General features: G+C 33.9%; 1 protein-coding gene across 1 annotated transcript in view; it reads right to left on the minus strand.

Moving 5' to 3' along the window:
* PCLO (piccolo presynaptic cytomatrix protein) overlaps positions 1 to 23,705 on the minus strand; it is a 412,549-nt gene that overhangs the window by 24,972 nt on the left and 363,872 nt on the right. Inside the window, exon 22 of the mRNA XM_001160384.8 lies at positions 23,577 to 23,650. Within this exon, the coding sequence (XP_001160384.5) occupies positions 23,577 to 23,650 (74 nt within the window). The remainder of the gene's footprint in view (positions 1 to 23,576; positions 23,651 to 23,705) is intronic.

Raw genomic sequence — 23,705 nt, forward strand, 5'->3', positions numbered from 1 at the left:
AACTTTCATGACATTTATATATTAACTTCTTGTTAATATATCAATCTTCATGATATTCATCTTTATGACATACTGTATTCGCGTCTTTTGTGAACATCAACAATAGTTTTTTTACTTTCTCATACAGATATTATGAGTATTTTGTTAGATATATTTCCTGGAGTCTTAGACTTTGTGCTGCTATTGTTAAAAAGTTCTTTTTAAAACCGTGTTTTGAAGTGGTCATTGCAGGTGACATAGGAAAGATATTGCTTTTTGCCTTGATTTTTTCTCTTTGTCTGGTTTTCACATAATTTTTTACCAGCTTTATTTTGAATAATAACGGAATAATATGTATCTTTTCATCCTCCCTTTTCAACCTTTCTGTGAGATCCAACTTTAGATGCATTTTCTGTAAACAACATGCAGTTAGATATATTTAATTACTTTGATTAACTTTGTCTTTTATTTGATGATTTAAGTGAATCAACATGAGTTTGTGGTGATTTGGAATTAATCATGTGTTTTTCAAATTCCTTTTTCATTGTACTTTTTCTACTCTTTTCCTTCTACATCCTTAACGAAAGCTTTTAGCTATTGGTAACAGAAAATCTTACTTAGAATGAAGAAACAAACAAGAAATTTTTTTTCTGATGTAACAAGAAATCTAGAGGTAGGCATAGGTTTACCACCTCAATATTGGTTTAGGAACTGGGTTTGTTCTTTATTTTTGCTCTCTGTTTTTTTTTCTTTCTTTTTTTTAGACAGAGTCTTGCTCTGTTGCCCAGGCTGGAGTGCAATGGCTGTAATTTTTATTATTCGTTTTCATCATTTTTGTCTCATCGTTGCAAGATGCCTGCTACATACCCAGGGATCACTTTTGCCTTCTGGACAATAGTATTGGTAAGGGATATAAGGGTTTTACATCACAGGGTTCTTGCAAAGATGAAATGAACTAATAGAGTGCTCAGCATATTTTAAGCTCTCAATAGGTGTTAGTTATCAACAGTTGTTCTACAATAGAAATTACTCCTTACCATCCAGTTATTGTAAACCTCTTTCCGACTAAAAGTTCAGCTAATATGCTGTACTACATTTGGTTGGCAGGAACACCACATTTATAACTCCAGAGGGTACCATTCACAAATTGGTTTATGTGAATAGTGCCTCTTGAAATTGGCTGTTTACATCTTACTTGTCCATATATGGGCAGTACTGGTCTCAGGCCTCTTATTACATGAGACAGTCAAGATTATTACTGTTTTTGATAAATACAAAATACAATTGCCATTAAAGTTGAAATTATTAAGTAGAGAATTTAGTAATCTATCTTAAACGAACCAATAGAACGTTTGTTCTGTGGACTAATTGCTATGGTTCCCCACTTCTTTTGAAAACCTGCTATCAATTTTCAGTCTTCCGGATTGATTGAAGATTGAAGTTAACCACCACTCTCTCCCAAGATGCCTTCTTAATGGAAAATACCTATCATCTCCCCAAATGCTTGAACAGCAAAATAAGCCTCTTGTATGTTTTTTTTTGTTTTGTTTTTTGTTTGTTTGTTTGTTTTGTTTTGAACGGAGTCTCGCTCTGTCGCCCAGGCTGGAGTGCCGTGGCGCGAACTCCGCTCAATGCAAGCTCCGCCTGCCGGGTTCACGCCATTCTCCTGCCTCACCCTCGCGAGTGGCTTCTTTGTTCTTATTCTCAGTTTACATAGTGATACTACAAATAAGTGGTTACTAACAACATTAGAATTCTTCTAAGCCCACATATGTCTGACATTTTCCTCAAATGGTAAAGACAGTATCTGTAACAAAAATTTATTTTTTTGAGACAGTCTCAAATAAATAAAAGAAGCTTGAAATTGTAAAAATTGGGTGAATCATAATATTCAGATTGGCTGTTGTATGTTGAGAGTACACCATTTGATGCTGCAGGGATTGGGCTATAACTTTAGCTCACATAATTTAATTCTTGGGAACAGACTCAAAAGCAGTTCCTCATAGTGGATTTGTATGAGTTTTCTGAGAAAGAAGAAGAGTAAACTATTTTTAAATAATGAAAACACTAATGAATATTCAACAAATAAGAGAAATAAATAAGCAGTAATTTTGAAAAGAAATAAATTAATAAAAAATCAATAGATTTAAAAAATTTTTCATTTACCCAAATTAATTTATAAAAATTCTTCATTTCAGGTAAGGTAAAGATCATGCTCCTGACAATGTTTAATATAAATTTAATTAAATATCTTTATTATATTATGACTTACAACGTACAGAAACTGCCATTTCTTGTTTATTTCTTCTAAAAATAACCAACTATCCCCTCCAGCCCCCCAAAAAACCCAAAACAGAGTACATGTGCAGAACGTGTAGGTTTGTTCCATAGGTATACGTGTGCCATGGTGGTTTGCTGCAACTATTTATCCATCCTTTAAGTTGCCTCCCTTTGCCCCCACACCCCCCAACAGGCCCTGATGTGTATTGTTCCCCTCTCTGTGTCCATGTGTTCTCAATGAGTAACTGCCATTTCTGCTAATGCATGTAATTACATTTGTGTTGTTATGATATATATTGGTTTTCATCCAGGGTTCCTGGTTTATAACTCCCACAGCCCTTATTACAGTCTTTTGTTACAATGTTGGGTGTGTGAGGCCTCAGGGGCAGGCCTCAGGAAACAGAATCTCTCTCCTGCCCTCCTTTCGGCTGCCCCAAGGCAGAACTCTAATCTTCTCCCACCTTTCTGATGTGAGTCTTAAGACCCTCCCCAGGGAAGGTCCCACCCTGTACTCTGTGGGAAGAAATGTTGACATCATGAAGCTTCCATAAAAACCCAAGAGGATTGGGTTTGAGGAACTTCTGGAGAGCTGAACACATGGAGGTTCCTGGAGGGTGGCATGCCCAGGGTGGGCATGGAAGCTTCTCGCCCCTTCCCCCATACCTTGCCCTGCACATCTCTTCATCTGTGTCCTTGATAGTAAACCTGTAAACATAAGGTTTCCCTGAGTTCTGTGAATTGTTTCAGCAAATTAATCATACCCACAGAGGAGATCACAGGAACCCCAACTTGAAGCCAGTCGGTCAGAACTTTCTAAGGCCCAGACTTGTGACAATACTTGTGTGTATTGGGAGGCAGTCTTGAGGACCGAGCCCTCGACCTGTGGGTTCTGACACTAGCTCCAAGTAGATAGTGTTGGAATTAAATTGGAGGACACCCAGCTGGTATCTGTAATTTGGTGTGTGGGGAAAACAGCCCCCTAACCTCTGACGTTTGGTCACAGAAATCTCTGTTGCTTGTTGTGGTGTGAGAATTGTGGAAAAACATGATTTGAGGAGAGTTTTCTTGAAATAACATTCCCTTCCTTTTCCAGAAAAAAATCTTCTATACATAAATGCTCAGTTACAGCATGCAAACTACTAATAATTTATTTCATTATTTTCATTTATTTTGCTTAAATCACAGGGACTGGCTATGTCTGTTTTAGAGGACTGATTTTACAGTGCATCCAATATTGTGAATCTACTGTGGCAATATATGCTTAGCCAGAAGAAGTCGAAAGAGAAGAGAGTAGAATGTTCTATTCTGGAAATAGTTTTCATGTCACATATAAAAATGATATACTAAATGAATTATGTATAAATTCTAAATGAGCTTTGAAACTTTTTTACATTAATATAAAATCGTATAGAATATCAAAATCCATTTCAGAAATTTACTACGGTTCACTGTTATGTTTTTCATTTCAAGCAAAACTCTTCTAAAGTTTCCATAATATAAATATATTTGAAAGTGTCTTATATGTTAGTATATACAGAGATGCCTTAACACAATCTCTTATTTTATCTGTCTAGTATCTTTTCTCCTCTTTCACCACTATCTCAAGAACATCTACTCCCAAATGCATATGGTTCTCTTACGCTGGAAACCACCATACTCAATTTTCTTTGTCACGATGTTTGTTCCAGGTAAGTGCATCTGACCCACATAGGAAAAACCAGAGTGCTTCACTGAGGATGTTAGACATATTTTCTCCTTTGGGTCAAGAGTGTAAAACTAGGCCTCAAAGGAGCCAGCAACTTCATCCCTTGCCTTATAGAACAACCTGAGAAAAGGCCAACTTTCAGAGAAAAGCTGAGAAAAGATGTGAGAACTAAACAGGCTTGAGGCTAGTCTTTCCTGAGACTATAATATCTACATGTGAATTTCTTAGTATGGCCACCAGTAAACATTCTTTGGTTTTGAGTTTGTGTAGTTTTCCATCTCTTACCAGTGAAAATACTGCCTTATCTTAGAGTTAAAGAAATATCACATTTAAAAATTGCACCCTAGAGGGCCGGGTGCGGTGGCTTACGCCTGTAATCCCAGCACTTTGGGAGGCCGAGGCGGGCGGATCACGAGGTCAGGAGATTGAGACCATCCCGGCTAACATGGTGAAGCCCCGTCTCTACTAAAAATACATTAAAAAAAAAATTAGCCGGGCGTGGTGGCGGGCTCCTGTAGTGCCAGCTACTCAGGAGGCTGAGGCAGGAGAATGGCGTGATCCTGGGAGGCGGAGCTTGCAGTGAGCTGAGATCGCACCACTGAACTCCAGCCTGGGCGATAGAGCGAGACTCCGTCTCAAAACCAACCAAACAAACAAAAATTGCACCCTAGATGTAATGAAAAATTTAATGAATGTTAAAATTATTCAATATTGTTTTTAAATTAATTAAAAATAATTTAGGCATAAGAAAACATAAAGAATATATCATAAGAACTCATGCAATGGCTGGTCAGCTTAAGAAATCGAACAAATTCAGATGAAGCCAATAGGGTAATCCTTTCCCAATTGCTTCTCTCTCTCTTACCCTTGAAGTAATCATTATTAACTTGATTATTATAATTACCTTGTTATTTTAATTATATATAATTATGTATGTATAGTTATATGTATTACATGTATGTATATATAGACACATACATACATGAATCCGGAAGCAATAGGCAAATTCTTAGCCCTTCTCAATATATTAAATGATAAACCTGATACAGACATCATCATTTCTTTCCTGAATAATTGCAACAAATATTTGGAGGTCTTTCTTCTTTGACCCTTTTTCCCTTCAGAATATTCTCAGAAGAGTAATTAGGATCATCCTTTTAAAACTTGAACCAGACTGTTTCATTCCTCACCTCAAAACCCTCCAATACTGTCCCACACCATGTTGTAGGTGAGAGTTCTTGCAGTGTTCAACAAGGCTTCTATTCTCTCTCTGACCTCATCACCTACCATTCTCTCCACTGCTCACTTCACCTGGGTCATACTCTTCCTGAAGGTGCTGGGCACACTTCTGCTGGTCAGCCGGGAACGTTATTTGTAGGATTCACACAGCTCTCTCCCTCATTTTCTTCAGTGATTACCCAAATGTCATTTTCTTGTGAGGCCTTTCCGGATAATATTATTTCCAAGATGGTTTTTTTTTTTAATTGCAGATGCCCAGAATTGAATTGCCCGTATTCATCAATTCACAGCACACAACCACACAATTAACATCTGTCTCTGCCAGAACCTGTATTTGTTTGGTACTTTGTTTGGTTTATATTTTTCCCTTTTATCTTCCTAACTTTATCATCCTCATTACCCTCCCAACCAAAGGCAACCAGTCTTGAGTATTTAGTGTATTTCTTTTCAATTCAACTTCTATGTATTTGTTTACATGAATGTTTACAAAAAGGTATATCTGTGAGAATGTCTAGTTTGGCTTTCTATCTATTTATTCTGAACTAAAATAATATCATGCTGTGAATCTCATTATTTGTACTAATTTATTTCTCAAATCTATATTTTTGAAATCTATTGATTTTATTATATGTAGATCTAGATAAGTTTTTTCTGACAGTTGCATGGTATTCCATTACCTGCCTATAATATATTTTATGTATCTGTTCCTCTAGTTATGGAGAAATAAATATATTGCCTCCAGCTTTTTACAACCACAAAAAACTGGAAAACATTTCTTTACTAATGCCTTTGTAAATGTTTACTTACCAAATAATTTAAGTTTCTTCGGTATTATTTTATATTTCATTTTTTCCTTTAGCATCACAAAACAATTATTCTTTATTATTCTAGGACAGTGGTCCTCAACCTTTTTGGCAGTAGAGACTGGTTCTGTGGAAGACAATTATTCCATGGATTGGGGGCTGTGGGGGATGGTTTCAGGATGAAACTGTTTCATCTCAGATCATCAGGCATTAGATTCTTATAAGGAGCACACAACCTAGATCCATCACATGCGCAGTTCACAATAGGATTCGCATTCCTAAGAGAATCTAATGCCACTGCTGATCTGACAGGACGCAGAACTCAGGAGGTGATGCTCGCTTGGCTGCCACTCACCTCCTACTGTGTGGCCTGGTTTCTAACAGGCCACAGACCAATACAGGTCTGTGGTCCTAGGGTTGGGGACCCCTGTACTAGAAGAAATAAAGCTTTCAAAGTTATAAGCTAAGAAATTATTCTATATATTTCTATAGCCCACTATCTTCCCATCTCTCAATCATTTCAGCTCATAGTTTTGCAAAAGAGATAGAACTTAAAAAGATCATTACAATTACAGGGTGATTGGCGCAATGATGGAGGCACTGACAGGAGCAAGAGAAAACTTCCTTAACAGAGCCAGCTGGAGAGCGCCCACAGATAGGTTCTTGAAAAAGTAAGCTGAGGGGTGGGTCTCAAAGGATGAAAAGGTGTTTTCCAGGATCAAGCATTTTGGGAATGGGTGATCATATTAAGCAAAGAGAACAGCAGGAGCAAACTTAACAAGAGAAACTGCAGAGCCTGTGTGGAAGACTCAACACAATTTTGATATAACCAGATGTAAGGTGGGAGAAAGGACATGTCAGGAGATAAACTGGAGAAGTAGAAAGAGGGGCTGGTTGTGGTAAAACCTAGCTAGAGTTATATGGTTCATGAGGTCCACAGAAATATTTTATGCTAGAGAGTGACAAAGTCAGATTAGATAGCGGCTATAAAAGAGATGTGATGATGATGATAATTCATCTTCAAAAACTTCTAAGGTAGATTAGGAGATCAGTGTGGACACTAGGCATTTCTTTTGGTGAAATGTGATGGAAACCTAAAGTTAGGCAGTAGTTAGAATGAAAAAAAGGAAAGAGATTTAAGAAATCCTGAAGAGGTAAAATCTAGAAGGATTTGGCAATTGCCTAACCGTGGAAATGAGACAGTGATTAGAAGAATAATGTAACTAAAACCAAACCTGAGATATAAAATACAGGAGGAGAAGAAATTTACAGGTTAAGAGCCATAGTATTTTCTTCTATCCTCTAGCAAAACAAACAAACAAAACTAAAATCTGATATATTTTTCTATACCAATAAATTTGCATATTTAGAGTTTTAAATCTTAAAAGTTTGTTTAAATCATTAACAAATTATTCTTAAACAATTATGTTTAAGGAACATAAAATTGTATATTTCCATAACATATCTCCATATTATCATGTTTGCCATTACAACAATTCAACCTAGATTGATTCTAGATCGTATTTTGTAAAATGAATAATTAGTGACTCATTAATTAATAAAGACACAACTTTTTGTTTTGACACTTTAAGTTCTGAGGTACATGTGCAGAGCATGCAGGTTTGTTATAGGTATACACGTGCCATGGTGGTTTGCTGCACTCATCAACCTGTCATCTACGTTAGGTATTTCTCCTAATGCTATCCCTCCCCTAGCTCCCCACCCCCCAACAGGCCCTGGTGTGTGATGTTCTCCACCCTGTGTACATGTGTTCTCATTGTTCATCTCCCACTTATGAGTGAGAACATACGGTGTTTGGTTTTCTGTCCTTGTGTTAGTTTGCTGAGAATCATGGTTTCCAGCTTCATCCATGTCCCTGCAAAGGACATGAACTCATCCTTTTTTATGGCTGTATAGTATTCCATGGTGTATATGTGCCACGTTTTCTTTATCCAGTCTATCACTGATAGGCGTTTGGGTTGGTTCCAAGTCTTTTCTATTGTGAACACACAATAAACATACGTGTGCATGTGTCTTTATAGGAGAATGATTTATAATTCTTTGGGTATATACCCAGTAATGGGATTGCTGGGTCAAATGGTATTTCTAGTTCTAGATCCTTGAGGAATAACCACACTGTCTTCCACAATGGTTGAACTAATTTACACTCCCACCAAGACTGTAAAAGCATTCCTACTTCTCCACATCCTCTCCAGCATCTGTTGTTTCCTGACTTTTTAATGATAGCCATTCTAACTGGCATGAGATGGTATCTCATTGTGGTTTTGATTTACATTTCTCTAATGACCAGTGATGATGAGTTTTTCTTCATGTGTTTATTGGCTGCGTAAATATCTTCTTTTGAGAAGAAGACACAACTTTTAAAAGCAGGTTTTTAAATAACTCAATAATTTCATCTCATTCTATTGTTTTAACCCATGCCACAATTATTTATTTCCAGGAGCATTTTAGTAGAATATTTTATTTAAAATATATTTAAATACTTTATTAAGAAAACTATGAACAAGAAAATGATTAACTTTAGTTCTACAAAAGTTTAAAATATCACATGACATGCTAGACAAATCTCAATCTGAGACTGCTAATCCATGTTCCTAAAGTCATTGGAAAATGACATTCTGGAAATAGATCGTATTCAGAGCTCTAAAACACCCATAAACCAATGAGCAATAGCTCATATTAATTTTACTCAGATAAACTCATGGCTGACTATTAAAAAAAACCCTGTAAATTGGCTGAGGAATAACACAGCAGTCTCAACATCAAACTAAATTGCAAAATTTGACCTAAATTTTGACCCAGCCAAGTCATCATTAATTAAAAGGAAATGAACTCAAACTATCAGACTATCAAAAGTAATAAACACTTGAAGAAAAAGCTGTCTTGAAAATAAATTGTTGAGAAATAGTTCCTGTTCATTTGGCCTCTTGCAGTAACTGAAGTCATTATAAACTACCTTTTCCACCAATTAAAATACAAGTCAAATAGAGCATGCCTCTGGTTAGCTAAACACAGAACCATGCAATGTGAAATGGACTCAGGCACTTCAGTACTAAAAGATGGCTTCAACCAATAAGTGTATTTATCTGATTTAATTTAATCAATCTGATTTAAATGTATAATTTATATATTTATGATTTAAATTTAATATATATTTAATATATATAATTTCTAATTATATATAATATATAATTTCTAATTTCTAATTATATATTATATATAATTTCTAATTATATATAATATATAATTTCTAATTATATATTATATATAATTATATGTTATATATAATTTATAATTACTTAAAGAATTGATTCAATTCGACTCTTCCATATTCTGATTAGTATGTGAGTGTGTGTGCAGAGCACTCTCAGTAAAGGCAGAAAATCTCTGGCAGACAAGTCTAGAAGAAGGAGTTGACGTTTTTAATTAAAACATTTTGGGCATATCCTGAAAATAGTAGGAGAATTAGTTTAATACTTTTTATTTTATGCATCTATGGTATTATACAAAGAGATCAGAAATTCAGAATGCTACCATAAGGTATGAAAAGCAGGCTTAATCAAAAGAAATTACAATTCTATTTTGGGAAGACTTAAATGTTGCTATATGCATTTCACAAAGTTTGCTGAGAACATTAAGGAATTTCTTGAACCAGAAGAAATGTAATTTATCAAAATACTACATCTTCTAGAGTAAGGCAGTTAACTGAGTTATTATTTTGGTTTTTAAAAAATATTTATTTCATTCATTAATGCTTTTTAATCAGATTATTAAGTTTAAATCATAAATATATCAATTATATATATTAAATTTATATACTAATATAAATTATTAATTATATATAAATTATATATTATATATAATTATCAATTATATATAATATATAATTATAAATTTATAATTATATATAATATATAATTTATAATTATATATAATATATAATTTATAATTATATATTATATATAATTTATAATTATATATAATTTATAATTATATATTATATATAATTTATAATTATATATAATTTATAATTATATATTATATATAATTTATAATTATATATAATATATAACTTATAATTATATATAATATATAATTTCTAATTATATATAAGATATAATTTCTAATTATATATTACATATAATTTCTAATTATATATTACATATAATTTCTAATTATATATTACATATAATTTCTAATTATATATTATATATAATTTATAATCATATATTATATATAATTTATATATAATATATATATAATTTATAATTATATGTAATATATAATTTACATATAATTAATAATTTATATTAGTATATAAATTTAATATATATAATTGATATATTTATGATTTAAACTTAATAATCTGATTAAAAAGCATTAATGAATGAAATAAATATTTTTTAAAAACCAAAATAATAACTCAGTTAACTGCCTTACTCTAGAAGATGTAGTATTTTGATAAATTACATTTCTTCTGGTTCAAGAAATTCCTTAATGTTCTCAGCAAACTTTGTGAAATGCATATAGCAACATTTAAGTCTTCCCAAAATAGAATTGTAATTTCTTTTGATTAAGCCTGCTTTTCATACCTTATGGTAGCATTCTGAATTTCTGATCTCTTTGTATAATACCATAGATGCATAAAATAAAAAGTATTAAACTAATTCTCCTACTATTTTCAGGATATGCCCAAAATGTTTTAATTAAAAACGTCAACTCCTTCTTCTAGACTTGTCTGCCAGAGATTTTCTGCCTTTACTGAGAGTGCTCTGCACACACACTCACATACTAATCAGAATATGGAAGAGTCGAATTGAATCAATTCTTTAAGTAACATAAAATTGTGTATTTCCATAACACGTCTCCATGTTATCATGCTTGCCATTGTAACAATTCAACCTAGACTGATACTAGATAATATTTCTGCAAAATAAATAGTGACTCATTAATTAATAAAGACAACTTTTAAAAGCAGGTTTTAAAATAACTCAATCATTCTATCTCATTCTGTTCTTTTAATCTGTATCACAATTATTTTCAGGAGGATTTTAGTGGAATATTTTATTTAAAATATATTTAAATACTTTATTAAGAAAACTATGAAAAAAATGATTAGTTATATAAAAGTTTAAAATATATCATGAAATGCTAGACAAATCTCAATCTGAGACTGTTAATCCATGTTCCTAAAGTCACAATCCTAAAGTCACAAGAAAACCACATTCTGAAAATACATAATATTCAGAGCTCTAAAACACCCATAAATCAATGAGCAACAGCTCATATTAATTTTACTCAGATTAGCTTCCTTGTAACTGTATAAAATAGTTGAATCAATTAGATTGATTCAATTAGATTCTTAAATCGAAGAAGGATCAATTAGAATAACCTAATTGAATTAGAGTCTTCCATATTTGAAACAACAGGTCAATGTCATTATCTATATAAAGCTAAGAAAGCAAAATGTGGCCGGGCACAGTGGCTCATGCCTCTAATCCCAGCATTTTGGGAGACTGAGGCGGGTGGATCACCTGAGGTCAGGAGTTTGAGACCAGCCTGGCCAACATGGTGAAACCCCGTCTCTACTAAAAATACAAAAGTTAACTGGGCGTGGTGGCAGGCACCTGTAATTCCAGCTACTCGGGAGGCTGAGGCAGGAGAATCACTTGAAGCTGGAAGGTGGAGGTTGCAGTGAGTCGAGATCGCACCACTGCGCTCCAGCCTGAGCAATAAAGTGAGATTCTGTCTCAAAAAAAGAGAGCAAAATGCAAACATTCTACCTAATTCAAACTCCAAATTACTCTTTTAACTCATCTTTAAAGTACTATATTGTCTTATAAAGCATAGTCAATTTATTTCTTCAAAATCCTGTGAAGGTTTGCTTTTCATCATGTTCGAACAGTTTCCCTGACTTTTAAAATCAGTTTTTACATTGCCCTCTGCTGTTAACATTTCTTTTCTGTTTAATCTTTCTAAATCATACTTGTGTTTAGTGATCATTTTACATGATGACCATTATCACATCATTTCATCTTTATGATGCTGGTGCCCAAAGCTGTTTTATTTGCATTTTGATTCTGAATCATTTTTAGAACAAAGAACCTCATTTGTCTTCCTAGATCACTCTCAGAGCTGTCTGTCCTGCATTTCGCACCTCTGCCCCTGCTTGCATTCCAGTCCTTATCTATTGAATTGCCTCCAAACGAGTCCCCCAACTTCAGATAAGATCCTCTCTAACCCATCCTTCAGAGCCCCAAATCTGTGTAATTTTCCTTCTTAAAATCAATCTATATCTTCCAATTGCCTATTTACAGTGTGGAGTCTAAGTTCCTCCTGACAGCTTCAGATATTTCATAATTTATCTGAACTGTGACCGCTCTCAAATCCTATCTTGCACTACTCCCTCCAGCGCAGAACTATGCTACAGTCAGGCAACTTGTCCACAAGTTCACCAATATCACGTATTTTCTCATGTTGCAAAGGCTTTGACAATGATGTTTCCCCATATTGGAATCCTTGCCAGCATTCCTTCTACTATGAATACATATTACTTTTATTTCAAGAACTATTTAAAAAAATATTCCTGCCAGGAAGGCTTCCCTTATCCTTCCTACAGCAGAGTACCTTAATATTCAATATACATTCACATCTGTCAGAACTCTATGCCAATTGTTCATGAACATGTTTGTCTGTCTTACTACACTGGTTCTTTTTGGCAGAGGCACTGCATTAATAATCTTCGGTAGATCCAGCTGCGCTTGTGAAAAGAGAAGCACAGTCAATATAAATTCAGTTACTATACTTTTAAGTAAATTATGTAGTTTTTAATTGAAGTAATAATCTCTCTGAGTTCAGTTTTAGGGTGGTAAACTCCTTAAAACCTGTATAACAACATACAGGATTAACAAGACTTTTCAAGGTGTCTTAGGTATGGCAGGCATATGCAAAAATCTAATGTTTTAAGACACTCTCTCAATGTTTTTGTGTAAACATTTATTTCAGTTTCGCAACTATGTTATTAAGGTTGGTTTAGCCTTTGGTTTCTCTGAGTTTTTATTACTTGATTCAAACATATTTATCAAGTGGGCATTTTGTGCAAGTCCCTGTGCCAGACACTGGGAATAGCATAAATACGGTAATACCTTATTATAAAGGATTCCTATGAGAATTGGGTTCACCAGATTTTTTAAAGGACCTAGCCAAATGCTTGGCAAATAAATGAAAGTTGTGTTGTTGTTGTTATTGTTATTAAGGGGTATGTGTAGATTTTTTTTAAAAAGATGAATCATCAATTAGAATGAATATAAATAATCATTCAATATGACAATATCATAATAATATGTGTAAGATAAAGCCCTGCTACTGCTACTTAGCATTCCATAACACCAACAATAGTTGTCTGGGCTCCAGAGTGCAATGTAAATTAGAGAAATCACAATGGTGTGCTATTTCTTGGATAAGTGAGCATCCACTTTGGATGATAACAGCCTAAAATTGCATCTGCTTAGTGCAGGACAAAACATGACTTGAGTAGATAGCAAGTCCTTTTTCAAAGTAAAAGATTTAAACAGAATAATCCACCTCCACAGTTTTTAGTGGTACAAAGCAAATAATAGAATATATTGATGATTTTAGAGACTAGCAGTCAACATTTAATAAACAAGCTGTGTTGTGCTTTCCTCAGAGTCTATTATCTCGTGTCCATAGTACTTTCTTATCTGTGAAACTGGTTCCTTAAGGGAAAGTAATACTTGGTTGACCAAGGGCTTCTTTTCTGAAATGTGCTGGTCTTTTCTTTTTCCAGTTTTACTTTTTTACTTACCTATAAAATATTTTCTTATACAGAAAATTATGTAAACTTCCAGGATTTTCTAGATATAATAAATTTTAAAATTTTTTCATTAAAGTAATAAACTAAAAGGTGGGAAAGTGAATTATCTTCAATAAATTTTGTCATTTTTAAAAATTCTGAATTTTTTCTTCCTGAATATTTATAAATTTATTTTTAAACTTTCAGTGAACTGGAAAAAGAAGTTAAAAGTTAAAAACTTTGAATTTCATAGACTTTTTTTCCCCCAGAGATTTTGTATTTTACATCATCAAAGTCAGGTTTTTTAAAAGTGAAAAAAACTTTCTCTATTCAACAATGAAGCTATTAGGAGGTCTTTAATGAGTGTGTCAGATAAAAATAGTACTTAATTGTAATACCTACTACTGAAGAGTTTTAAGAGAATGGATATTCATAATAATTTAGGGGAATGGTAGAAAATTATTTACTTCAAATAATACCATTTTCTTCTTATTATTATTATGCAGTTTGATTCCTATTGCTTGTTTTTCATTTCTTCATATAACAAAAGGTTGAATAATTTTATGGCTCTTTTTTTTTTTTTTTTGACAAGGTCTCACTCTGTCATCCAGGCTGGGGTGCAGTGGCATGATCTCGGCTCACTGTAACCTCTGCCTCCTGAGCCCAAGCGATACTCCCTCCTCAGCATCCCAAGTAGCTGGGACCACAGGCATGCGCCACCACACCCAGCTAATTTTTGTATTTTTTTTTTAGAGATGGGGTTTTGCCTTGTTGCCTAGGCTTGTCTTGAACTCTTGGACTCAAGCAATCTGCCCACTCCAGCCTCCCAAAGTGCTGGGATTACAGGGTGAGCCACCTCACCCCACCACCATTTTATATTTTTGACTTCTTTTTTAAAAAAATAAAATCTCACATCTCACATATCTCAACCCGTTATTTTACCGAACTCATAGTCAAATTGCTAAGAGAAACCCACTGCCAATTATGTTTTTAAAATCTGTTTCTTGGGTTCTTTACATTCATATTTCTTAAAATAATTTTGTATTGCCTTTATAATATATGGGCTTTTTAAATTTTGGTATATGAAGATTTAGCTTTTCTCATCCTTGTCATATATTACGATCTTGGTTAAACTAACATTTGGAATTTATATTAACTTGCCTCTTTAATATTCATTTTTGAGAAAATTTGGTTCTTATATGGCAAGCTTTACTTAATTTTCTTTTTTTCCTTAAGTTATTAATTGCTTTTTTTTTACAATTCGCTCAGCTTTCTGCGTACCTATAACTGTTCTCAACACTTCCAAGAGCACCTCTTTCAATACTATTTTTCACTTGGCCAGACACACCATGAATTTTGTCAATGCTCTTCTCTCCTGCATGAGCACCCCATTCACTGCCCACGTGCAGCCTAGAACTCTCCATATATTTTTGTTTTTGAAATTCGTGTTATGGTGGAGATGTCAAAGACAAGGAAGAGTCACATTCTATGCCAGTGCTATCCCTGGCTTTGACCTTCCCACCTGGGGTTTTAAAGGGTAGTACCTATGTGTGTGGCCGATGCTCAGGTGAAGATGCAAAGCAGTATCAACTCTGGTTTTGAGTCCCAGCCAAGTTGATGGACACTCTGCCGCAGTTGCACCCATATGTTGAGAAAACAAAACTACAGGCTGGCTCTTCTGCTAGTGCTTGGTCACAGTGTATACCAGTTCACCTCCCTGGAGACAAACGCCATTCGAAATTGGATTTTCAGGGCCCTGGAAGTATTGAATGAATCTCTAAACTTCTCTAGTTTCTGTGGAGGGCCAATTTTTTTTATTGGGCTACTAGAAATGTCTGTACCCCAAAATACATGGGAATCAAATTCAGATTTTTAATAACTGCTAATGAACTCTTCATATTTGATATTTGATCTCCACATTTGATATTTGATTTCCATATCTCTATATTTGATCAGATTTTCTCAGGTGTTCTTTATGCCTGCTGCATGGCTATTGTCTTTAGATTCTCCTTATCTCATCATGGAAGTCCTCTATTCTTTGTGTCTCTGGATTCACAAAGTATTGTGTGTGGGGTCAGGGTATGCTTCTATGTGGTTAATTTGCTATTTTGGTGGAGCATATCTTCAAGGAGCTTCCTGAGATAGGTAGCATGGAAAGTAAAATGTTTGTACTTAGCCTTCTCAAAAATCATTTCCTTTTACCCTTACACTTGATGGATAGTTTGTGTTAGATTTTTAGTTCACAATCCCTTCCATTTAAAATTTCAAAGGCATTAATTATTATCCTTTTCTTTTTAAGCCTCTATTATTGCTGTTGAGATATCGTTTGAATTCTTATCTTTTCTTCTTTGTAGTTAACGTACATTAATTAATTATCTGGAGAAAGCTTTAGCATCTTCTCTACGTTTTCTGTTTTCTGAATTATTATGACGTCTCATGCTGCAAGTTTCTTTATTTCTTGTCTTTCTAATGTGGAGATTTGTTTTCTTCAGTTTAAAGAAATGTGTTGTATTTTGAATAACGTTTCTTTTCATCTCTCCCTTTTCTGTGGAATTACTGCTAGTTAGAATTTGAGCCTGATAGGTTAATCACTTAATTGTTTTTTAATAATTATAAGTTTTTTTGTTGTTATTGCTAATTTCTCTTCAGTGAAAAGCCATTGTTACTGACATGCTAGTTCATAAATTTTTTTTCTGTTTTTTTTTTTTTTTTTGAGGCACAGTCTTGCTTTGTCATCCAGGCTAGAGTGCAGTGGCACGACCTCGGCTCACTGCACCCTCTGCCTCCTGGGCTCAAGCAATGCCCCCTATCTTAGCCTCCCTAGCAGCTGGAACCACAGGCATGCGCTACCACGCCCAGCTAATTTTTGTATTTTTTGTAGAGACGGGGTTTATACCATGTTGCCCAGGTTGGCCTTGAACTCCTGAGCTGAAGCAATCTGTTCTCCTCGGTCTCCCAAAGTGCTAGGACTAGAGACATGAGCCACTGCACCTGGCTCTCCAGTTTATAATTTTTGACCTTGTTTGTTCTTGTTTGTCCTTTTTTGAGCAAAACATGGGAGATCCTTATTTAGTATAGTGATCATTTAGTGATCATACAAGTTACAATATTTTAATCTTATTTATCATTTGCTCATTGCTTTTATTTTTGGTTTATTTTACTATATGTGTTATTATTATTTATAGACAAAAATGTTTATTATTTCTTTGAAGCTTCTTATCTTGCTTAGGAAATTGCCCCTCATATTCCACTAAGCCTGTACAAATCTTACTTGGATTTCCTTCAAACATTTTTATTATTCCATTTTTAAATTTAATCTCCTTAATTAACCTGAAAATTATTTGGTATATGGTAATGACTAGAAGTCTAATTTTCTTTTCTTACTGAAGAAAATTATGGCAGAACTATTTGATAAACCAACTTTTTCTATGGAATGAAATATCTGTTCCATTGGAATTTATAATAATCATTTACTTTAAAACCATATATGGACTGATTAAGTTATCCATTTGCCCATTTATCTATTTGTCTATTTTGTGTAATTTAATGTTGTTTTGAATACAGAAATTTTTAATATCTGATAAAACAAGATTTTTAATTTTGGCAAGCTACATAGCACCTGTAATGTAAATGGTGTAATTAGTTGATTGCCTATCATCATTAAGTATTGGATGTTTTCCTGCCCAAACCATTTAAGATAGTCTTATGAATTTAAAATGTTTTTTCATGAAATAGCTCTGTAACCTTCAATATCAAAATAAAAATGTTGGTAAGTACAATGGTAAGAGTCAGGTGATGTTAGATTAGCTATCTGTAGATTCTAACTCTTTTTAATAAGTTGACTATAAAACTCTACTTTGAATGGTTTTACTGCTCTAGTTCTCTGTTTTCTTGACTATATAAGGTGGAAATTATTATTTCAATTATTCCATATCTATATCTCCTACTGTCTTGTGACAAATGAACCAGACAATGTGAAGGCATTTAGAACAAAATAAACATTATATATTTGTGATATTTACACATCTTTTGTTAATTTTCTACATCTATACTAAGAAAATATTCTTGGCTTATATTTGTTGTGTTATTTGCTAAGTTTTAGTATTCTTATCTTGATTCAAAAGCCTCTCTCTCATAAGTAAATCAGAGCAACAACTCCCAGTGCAACATTTCAGAGACTTCTAGGTAAATAAGACATTTCAAAAAATATTGAAAACTACTATTTCAGATATTAATCTCTGAAAGTCTAAAATATTCTGGGCTTTCATCAAGCAATTGACAATTCTTTGATGTGTGCTAAGACGAAGAAATACCCAAGATCACTTCCAGAAATTTAATTCATTTAACTTTTTAGTGGTCAATCGATACCCTCCAGAGATGAATCTGGCTTAGATTTAAGACACAGATTTTAAAAAAATATTTCAATAATAGGGTATTTTGCAGTAAATGCCATTAATTTTAAATTCCCAATGAATAATCCAGGACTAGAAATAAGTGACACTGGATTTTAGATTCACGTAATTTAGGAAAATGTGATAAGGTGATAAGGTCCAGGGAAATCACACCCCAAATAGGAGGAGGCTTTCCCCTTGCACCCTTTGCTCTAGCTTCACTGAATAACTTCTCTTCTATATACCCCCAATCTTTTCTTCCATCTGTGATGCTCCTCATGGTGTTCTTCAGTCTGAACTTGGCCTCATTCATTGCCACATGTCTAGACCTTGTTCAACTTTCAAAGCAGTCACTACTTGTAACCTCTTTCACAAAACCATGCTCCCCACCATCACTTCTACAGATGCTGCCATGCTTTTCAATGCTGAAATTCCAAAGCATACAATTTTCCCTCTGGCTTATATATTTTTATTGTAATTATTCATTGCATCATGGTTATTAAAGCCCCTTCTCAGGATGATTGTTAAAATATACAATAGGTGTGGTACAGTCACCAACCAATCTGAATGGATCCTGGCTGTACACACCTGGTTCAGCAAGCATGCTTACTGGATGCTGATGAAATAGAACCAGCCATACTAGATGGACAGTATGCTCCCTCAGGTCAGTATATGTACTGAATTGATCTCTGTAGGATCCAAAGTTTTAATATAGTGTTTTGCATATAATAGATACACTCATATATAGCACTAATCAACTTTGGAAATATAAGAAAGGTAGCCTAAGTATTGGGAAAAATAAGACAGCAAGGTCACATATTTGTGGAGTGAATTATTGGATGCTATAATAATAGCTGTTATTATACTCTAATGGAGGATCTTCCATAATGGTTTCATATTTTCTCTTTGAGAGTAGAGCCTAGCAAATTTCTAGAATGTTTGAGATTTATTTGTTCTGGAAACTGAATTTCCATTCTTACTGAAACTAAATTGGATTTTATAAAGATACTTAAGAAAATAAATGATTTATTAGGGGTATTTGTTCTTCAAAGGTATACAGCCAAGAAAATTAAACTTCATGGAAAGTTGTGATTGTAATACTTTTTAAAGATGATGAACACCTGGTTTAGGAGACTTAATGGATCAAGGCAGCTACTACATGGATGCTCACTGGCAAAAAATAACTATTAAATACATCCATCTTAACTAATGGAAGGGTCAGCTAGCTTAAAGGATGTAATTAGATGTTTTTAGTGTAAATTGGGAAAACACTCATCTGTACAATTTGAAAGTCTAATTGGTTTGATTTAAATCTTAAAGAAAAGTGGTCTTGTATAGTTCTCATTGTCAACAAGTGCACAATATTTTATCAATCCTGAATAATAATCATTTCTTTGGATGGGATCAAAATGACTTTCACATATACTTCTAATTTAATAATAGCTACAACTTAGAGGATGTTAACTGTATGCCAAATACAACACTTATTTTTGCTTTACATATGCACTTAATTAAATTGTGGAAATTCAATGATTGATTAGTGGAGATAGTCTGAAAAAGTATTACTGTTTTATACTACAACTTAGGTTGAATCCCAGAACCCTTCATAGAGCTCACATTCTGACCCATTGAACTAATCTCATGCTGGGATTAAAATTCATAAACAACTTCTGTGAATAAGGTAAAACATTATTAGAGAAAATGACTAAGTGGAAAATTATTGTTTTTAAATTAGAAGCAGAATAAATGGACTTGCTTAATAAGAATAACAAGAACATGGCTATTTAACATTAAAAATACTCAATGACATTCTCAACAGAAATTGCAACTCCATAAAACATTACTTTTTACATTCTGAACCCTATAAAGCAAAAACAAGAATAAAAATTGTATGTGAACAAACTGTCTAAAAGTGATTACTTAAAATCTATGATATACTCTGGATTAAAGTATGCTGTCCTAAAGCAAATCTTTGTAGATGAGTATTTCTTAGAGTGGACTAAGGTATTCATAAAACAAAGTGCTTAAATGAATAATATAAGTAATCGAGATGAAGTGGAACATTTCAAGGATCTATAATTTCAAGAAAACTGTGCTTATCTACAGAGTCAGTTTTTCTGATGTCCTGGTGAAGGATCGAATGGAGGAAAAATACAATAAAAGAACTATATATTTTGTCTAAAAAAAATTGAATTGACTCTTGTTTGTTTTTGTTCCCCCGCTAAATTGGCTGTTTATGTTCACTGACAACAAAGGCAAATAAAGATAATTATTTGGATCACTCAAAACAAACAAAACACTGATTAAACATATATCTCAAGTACAACACAAAGTTGATTCCATATTTCTACGTGGACAAAACAAAATCTTGCACTTTGCATTGATGTGTCCTCCTATCTGCATAGAGCAAATACATTCTTAATCATTTTCTCCTCACTCTGTTTATATATTCTTTCTAATTTAAAATTGCCTCTGAAAGTCTAATATTATTGCAGTTTTCTTCTCCATATTATTAACTTTTTAAAATATTTTGCTTATAGTGATTCATGCCCAATTCATATAGATATGTAGATTATAAATTTGATTATTGTCAAATGTTAATAGCAACTCAGTGAAAAACAACTTGTCCAAAATGTTGCTACCAAAAGGGCACTTGACTATAGATAACTCACATTATATTACATATTCTGTCTTGTTCCCATCCTCAACCCCCGCCCCTCTGCTCAATAACTAATCTAAGATCAACTGTTGATCAGGGTCAGTTCGCTAAAGGGGAAACATATTGACTAATAAGTTTAAATAAAAATAAAGTCGCCTCTGATTGGCTCCTTCTTGGAAAGCAAGCATGTTTTGTGTGGGACTGATATGAAAGAAGAAAGCAGTATTAGGATGAATAATTTCTGTTCATTGACAGCTGTTAACATTTATACTAAAACAATTTTATTTATAAACTTTAGGATTAAAGAAAGGTAAAATTAAGTAGCTAAAACTATGCATGAATTGCTTCACTATATATCTAAATTCTAGACTAATATGAAAACCAATAGCTGCTAATTGTATAGATGATCATATTTGTTATTCATTTGCTCAACAAACATTCTCTAAGCAACTCTGTGGGCAAGGCTGTCTGCTAAGTGCTGGGATACCAAGAGGAATGAGCATAGCTATCTCTGGTTTGAGAGTTGTTCAGCCTTATGGAGGAGACAAAAATAGAAATAGGTAATTTAAATCAAAGAACAATGATAAAATATGCAAATTCTGTCAACTGTGTTTTAAGAGCATAGTAGGAAAAGGAGGCAAAATTGGGGAGAGGGTGAATTAAGTTCAGGGCATACATAGCTTGATGCATCCATGTAAAATATTGTGCTGGCCCTATACTTATGTGCTCTCAGATGCGTTCTTCGGTCTTTTCCTTGCTTTCTTCTCAGAGTAGCTGCCCTGTACAGTTTTCCAGACCTCTCCGTCAACTGGCTTCCAGTTGGTTTTGATCAGGCACTGGCAGAGATTGGAGAATGGGAGGAAGAGAGAACCAGGATATTTCTCCCCATCCTTGTCTGTCTCAGGATATATTTCTGGCATTGGCTGAATTTCTTTCATGTTTCTTGCTCCCAGAAAGCAGGCTTGTCCTGGTTTCGGTTCTCGCTGTCCTCTAGCTTATGGGGACAATAGCTATTTTTCTGCTGCTTCACTATCCCCCACTTAGTTTCTCAGCTTCTTTCACGAGTATATCATCAATTGCTAGTCATTTGTTTCCTCTATTTCAAATATTCAGAGCCATTTCTAGTTTCCTGGTTGGACACAAATGCCTGACATACTGAGTCTAAATTCCAGGAGTTTGGGCAGCAGGTTTGGGACTAATCAACATATAAGAGAGAGTTCATGAGTGTACACAGAGATACGGTAGGTAAAAAGATTGGTAGATTGAGGGTGGAACCCTGAAGTATATAGCAAGAGATAAAGGAAACATAGCTTTTGAAGGCGTCCAAAGATTAATTTACAATTTCGAATAGAACAAGAAAAATGTGGCATTCACTTAAGCCCCTGAGAAAACCTAGGTATCACTTAGACCCAGCATTTGTCAGATGAGGTTTCTGAAGATAGAGAAATGAGGTCACATATCTAATAAAGACCAGAATTGAAACCTAAACCTGTTTCCCTATGTAGTGCTCTTGTGATAACACACCCATTATCATGGTAATAGTGTGACATTTGGTGTCATTTTCACTTGTTCTGTCCTTGTTCCATGTATGCACTTCAGTTTCCTTTTATATAAAGCCAATATATGTTATTAGTTACCTCATAGGTAATTGTAAGAATTAAATGAGACAGTGCATGAAAAGTACTTAGAATAAACTACTTAGAATAGTTAAATGTATAGAGAGAGGTTGGAATGACACATGAAGGACTATAGGGCTACTAGATTTTATTTATTTTATTTTTTGAGATGGAGTCTCCCTCTGTCGCCCAGGCTGGAGTGCAGTGGCGAGATCTGGGCTTACTGCAAACTCTGCCTCCTGGATTCAAGCAATTCTCCTGCCTCAGCCTCCTGAGTAGCTGGGATTACAGGTGCGTGCCACCATGACTGTCTAATTTTTGTATTTTTAGTAGAGATGGGGTTTCGCCATGTTGGTCTTGAACTCCTGACCTCGTGATCTGCCTGCCTCGGCCTCCCAAAGTGCTGGGATTTCAGGCGTGAGCCACCGTGCCCAGCCAGGGATACTAGATTTTATCACAGTATTATGAAAGGTAAGCTAGTCATCGTAAAGCTTATAGATACTCCTTTTATATGTTTGCTGATGTCAAGGATTTTTCACATTTGGTAATAATTTATTATTTGTTTAATAAAACGAAATTTGAACTTAAATTTGGTTTGTCTTTAGAAGTTAGTTTAGCAATTAATTTTTCTGTAAAATGATTTTTACACCATTAATTTCTTCTCAGCTTCGTATATTTAAGAATTTCCATGGACTTAAATGAGGTTCCATGATTGATTTTCTATTTGCATGATATTTTAAACAAAATATACGTTATATTTTTAAGTTCAAGATTTCCCTCCCACCCTGGGAAAGTCTTCTGAGTCTTTTTCATGTCATCCTTCTCATTCTTCTTTCTCTTTTAATTTTTCAGTACCCCAAGTTACTTTAATGTTAAACACAAATGAGAAAATTGGGGAATTGTAAAATGAATACAGTCATTCTCATTTAATAGATAATGATATCTTACTACCTATTGCTTTTGCCATTAGTTTGTAACATTTAAATTCATGTTAAAAGAAAAACAACTGAAACACTTATACTGTGGAATGCAGATTCAGCCAAAATCCAATATTGTAAATTTTTACTTACCTTCAGTGTCTGCTAGTCCTACTCCTACCCCTGGCTGTTTTACAGGCTCTTGTCCATTCTGTGCCATCTTCCCTCTGTTTAGAAATAAAATAAAATGATATATTCAGTTATGATCTCATGAATGCAAAA

This window comes from Pan troglodytes, chromosome 6 (assembly GCF_028858775.2).
Source record: "Pan troglodytes isolate AG18354 chromosome 6, NHGRI_mPanTro3-v2.0_pri, whole genome shotgun sequence".
Classification (NCBI taxonomy): domain Eukaryota; kingdom Metazoa; phylum Chordata; class Mammalia; order Primates; family Hominidae; genus Pan; species Pan troglodytes.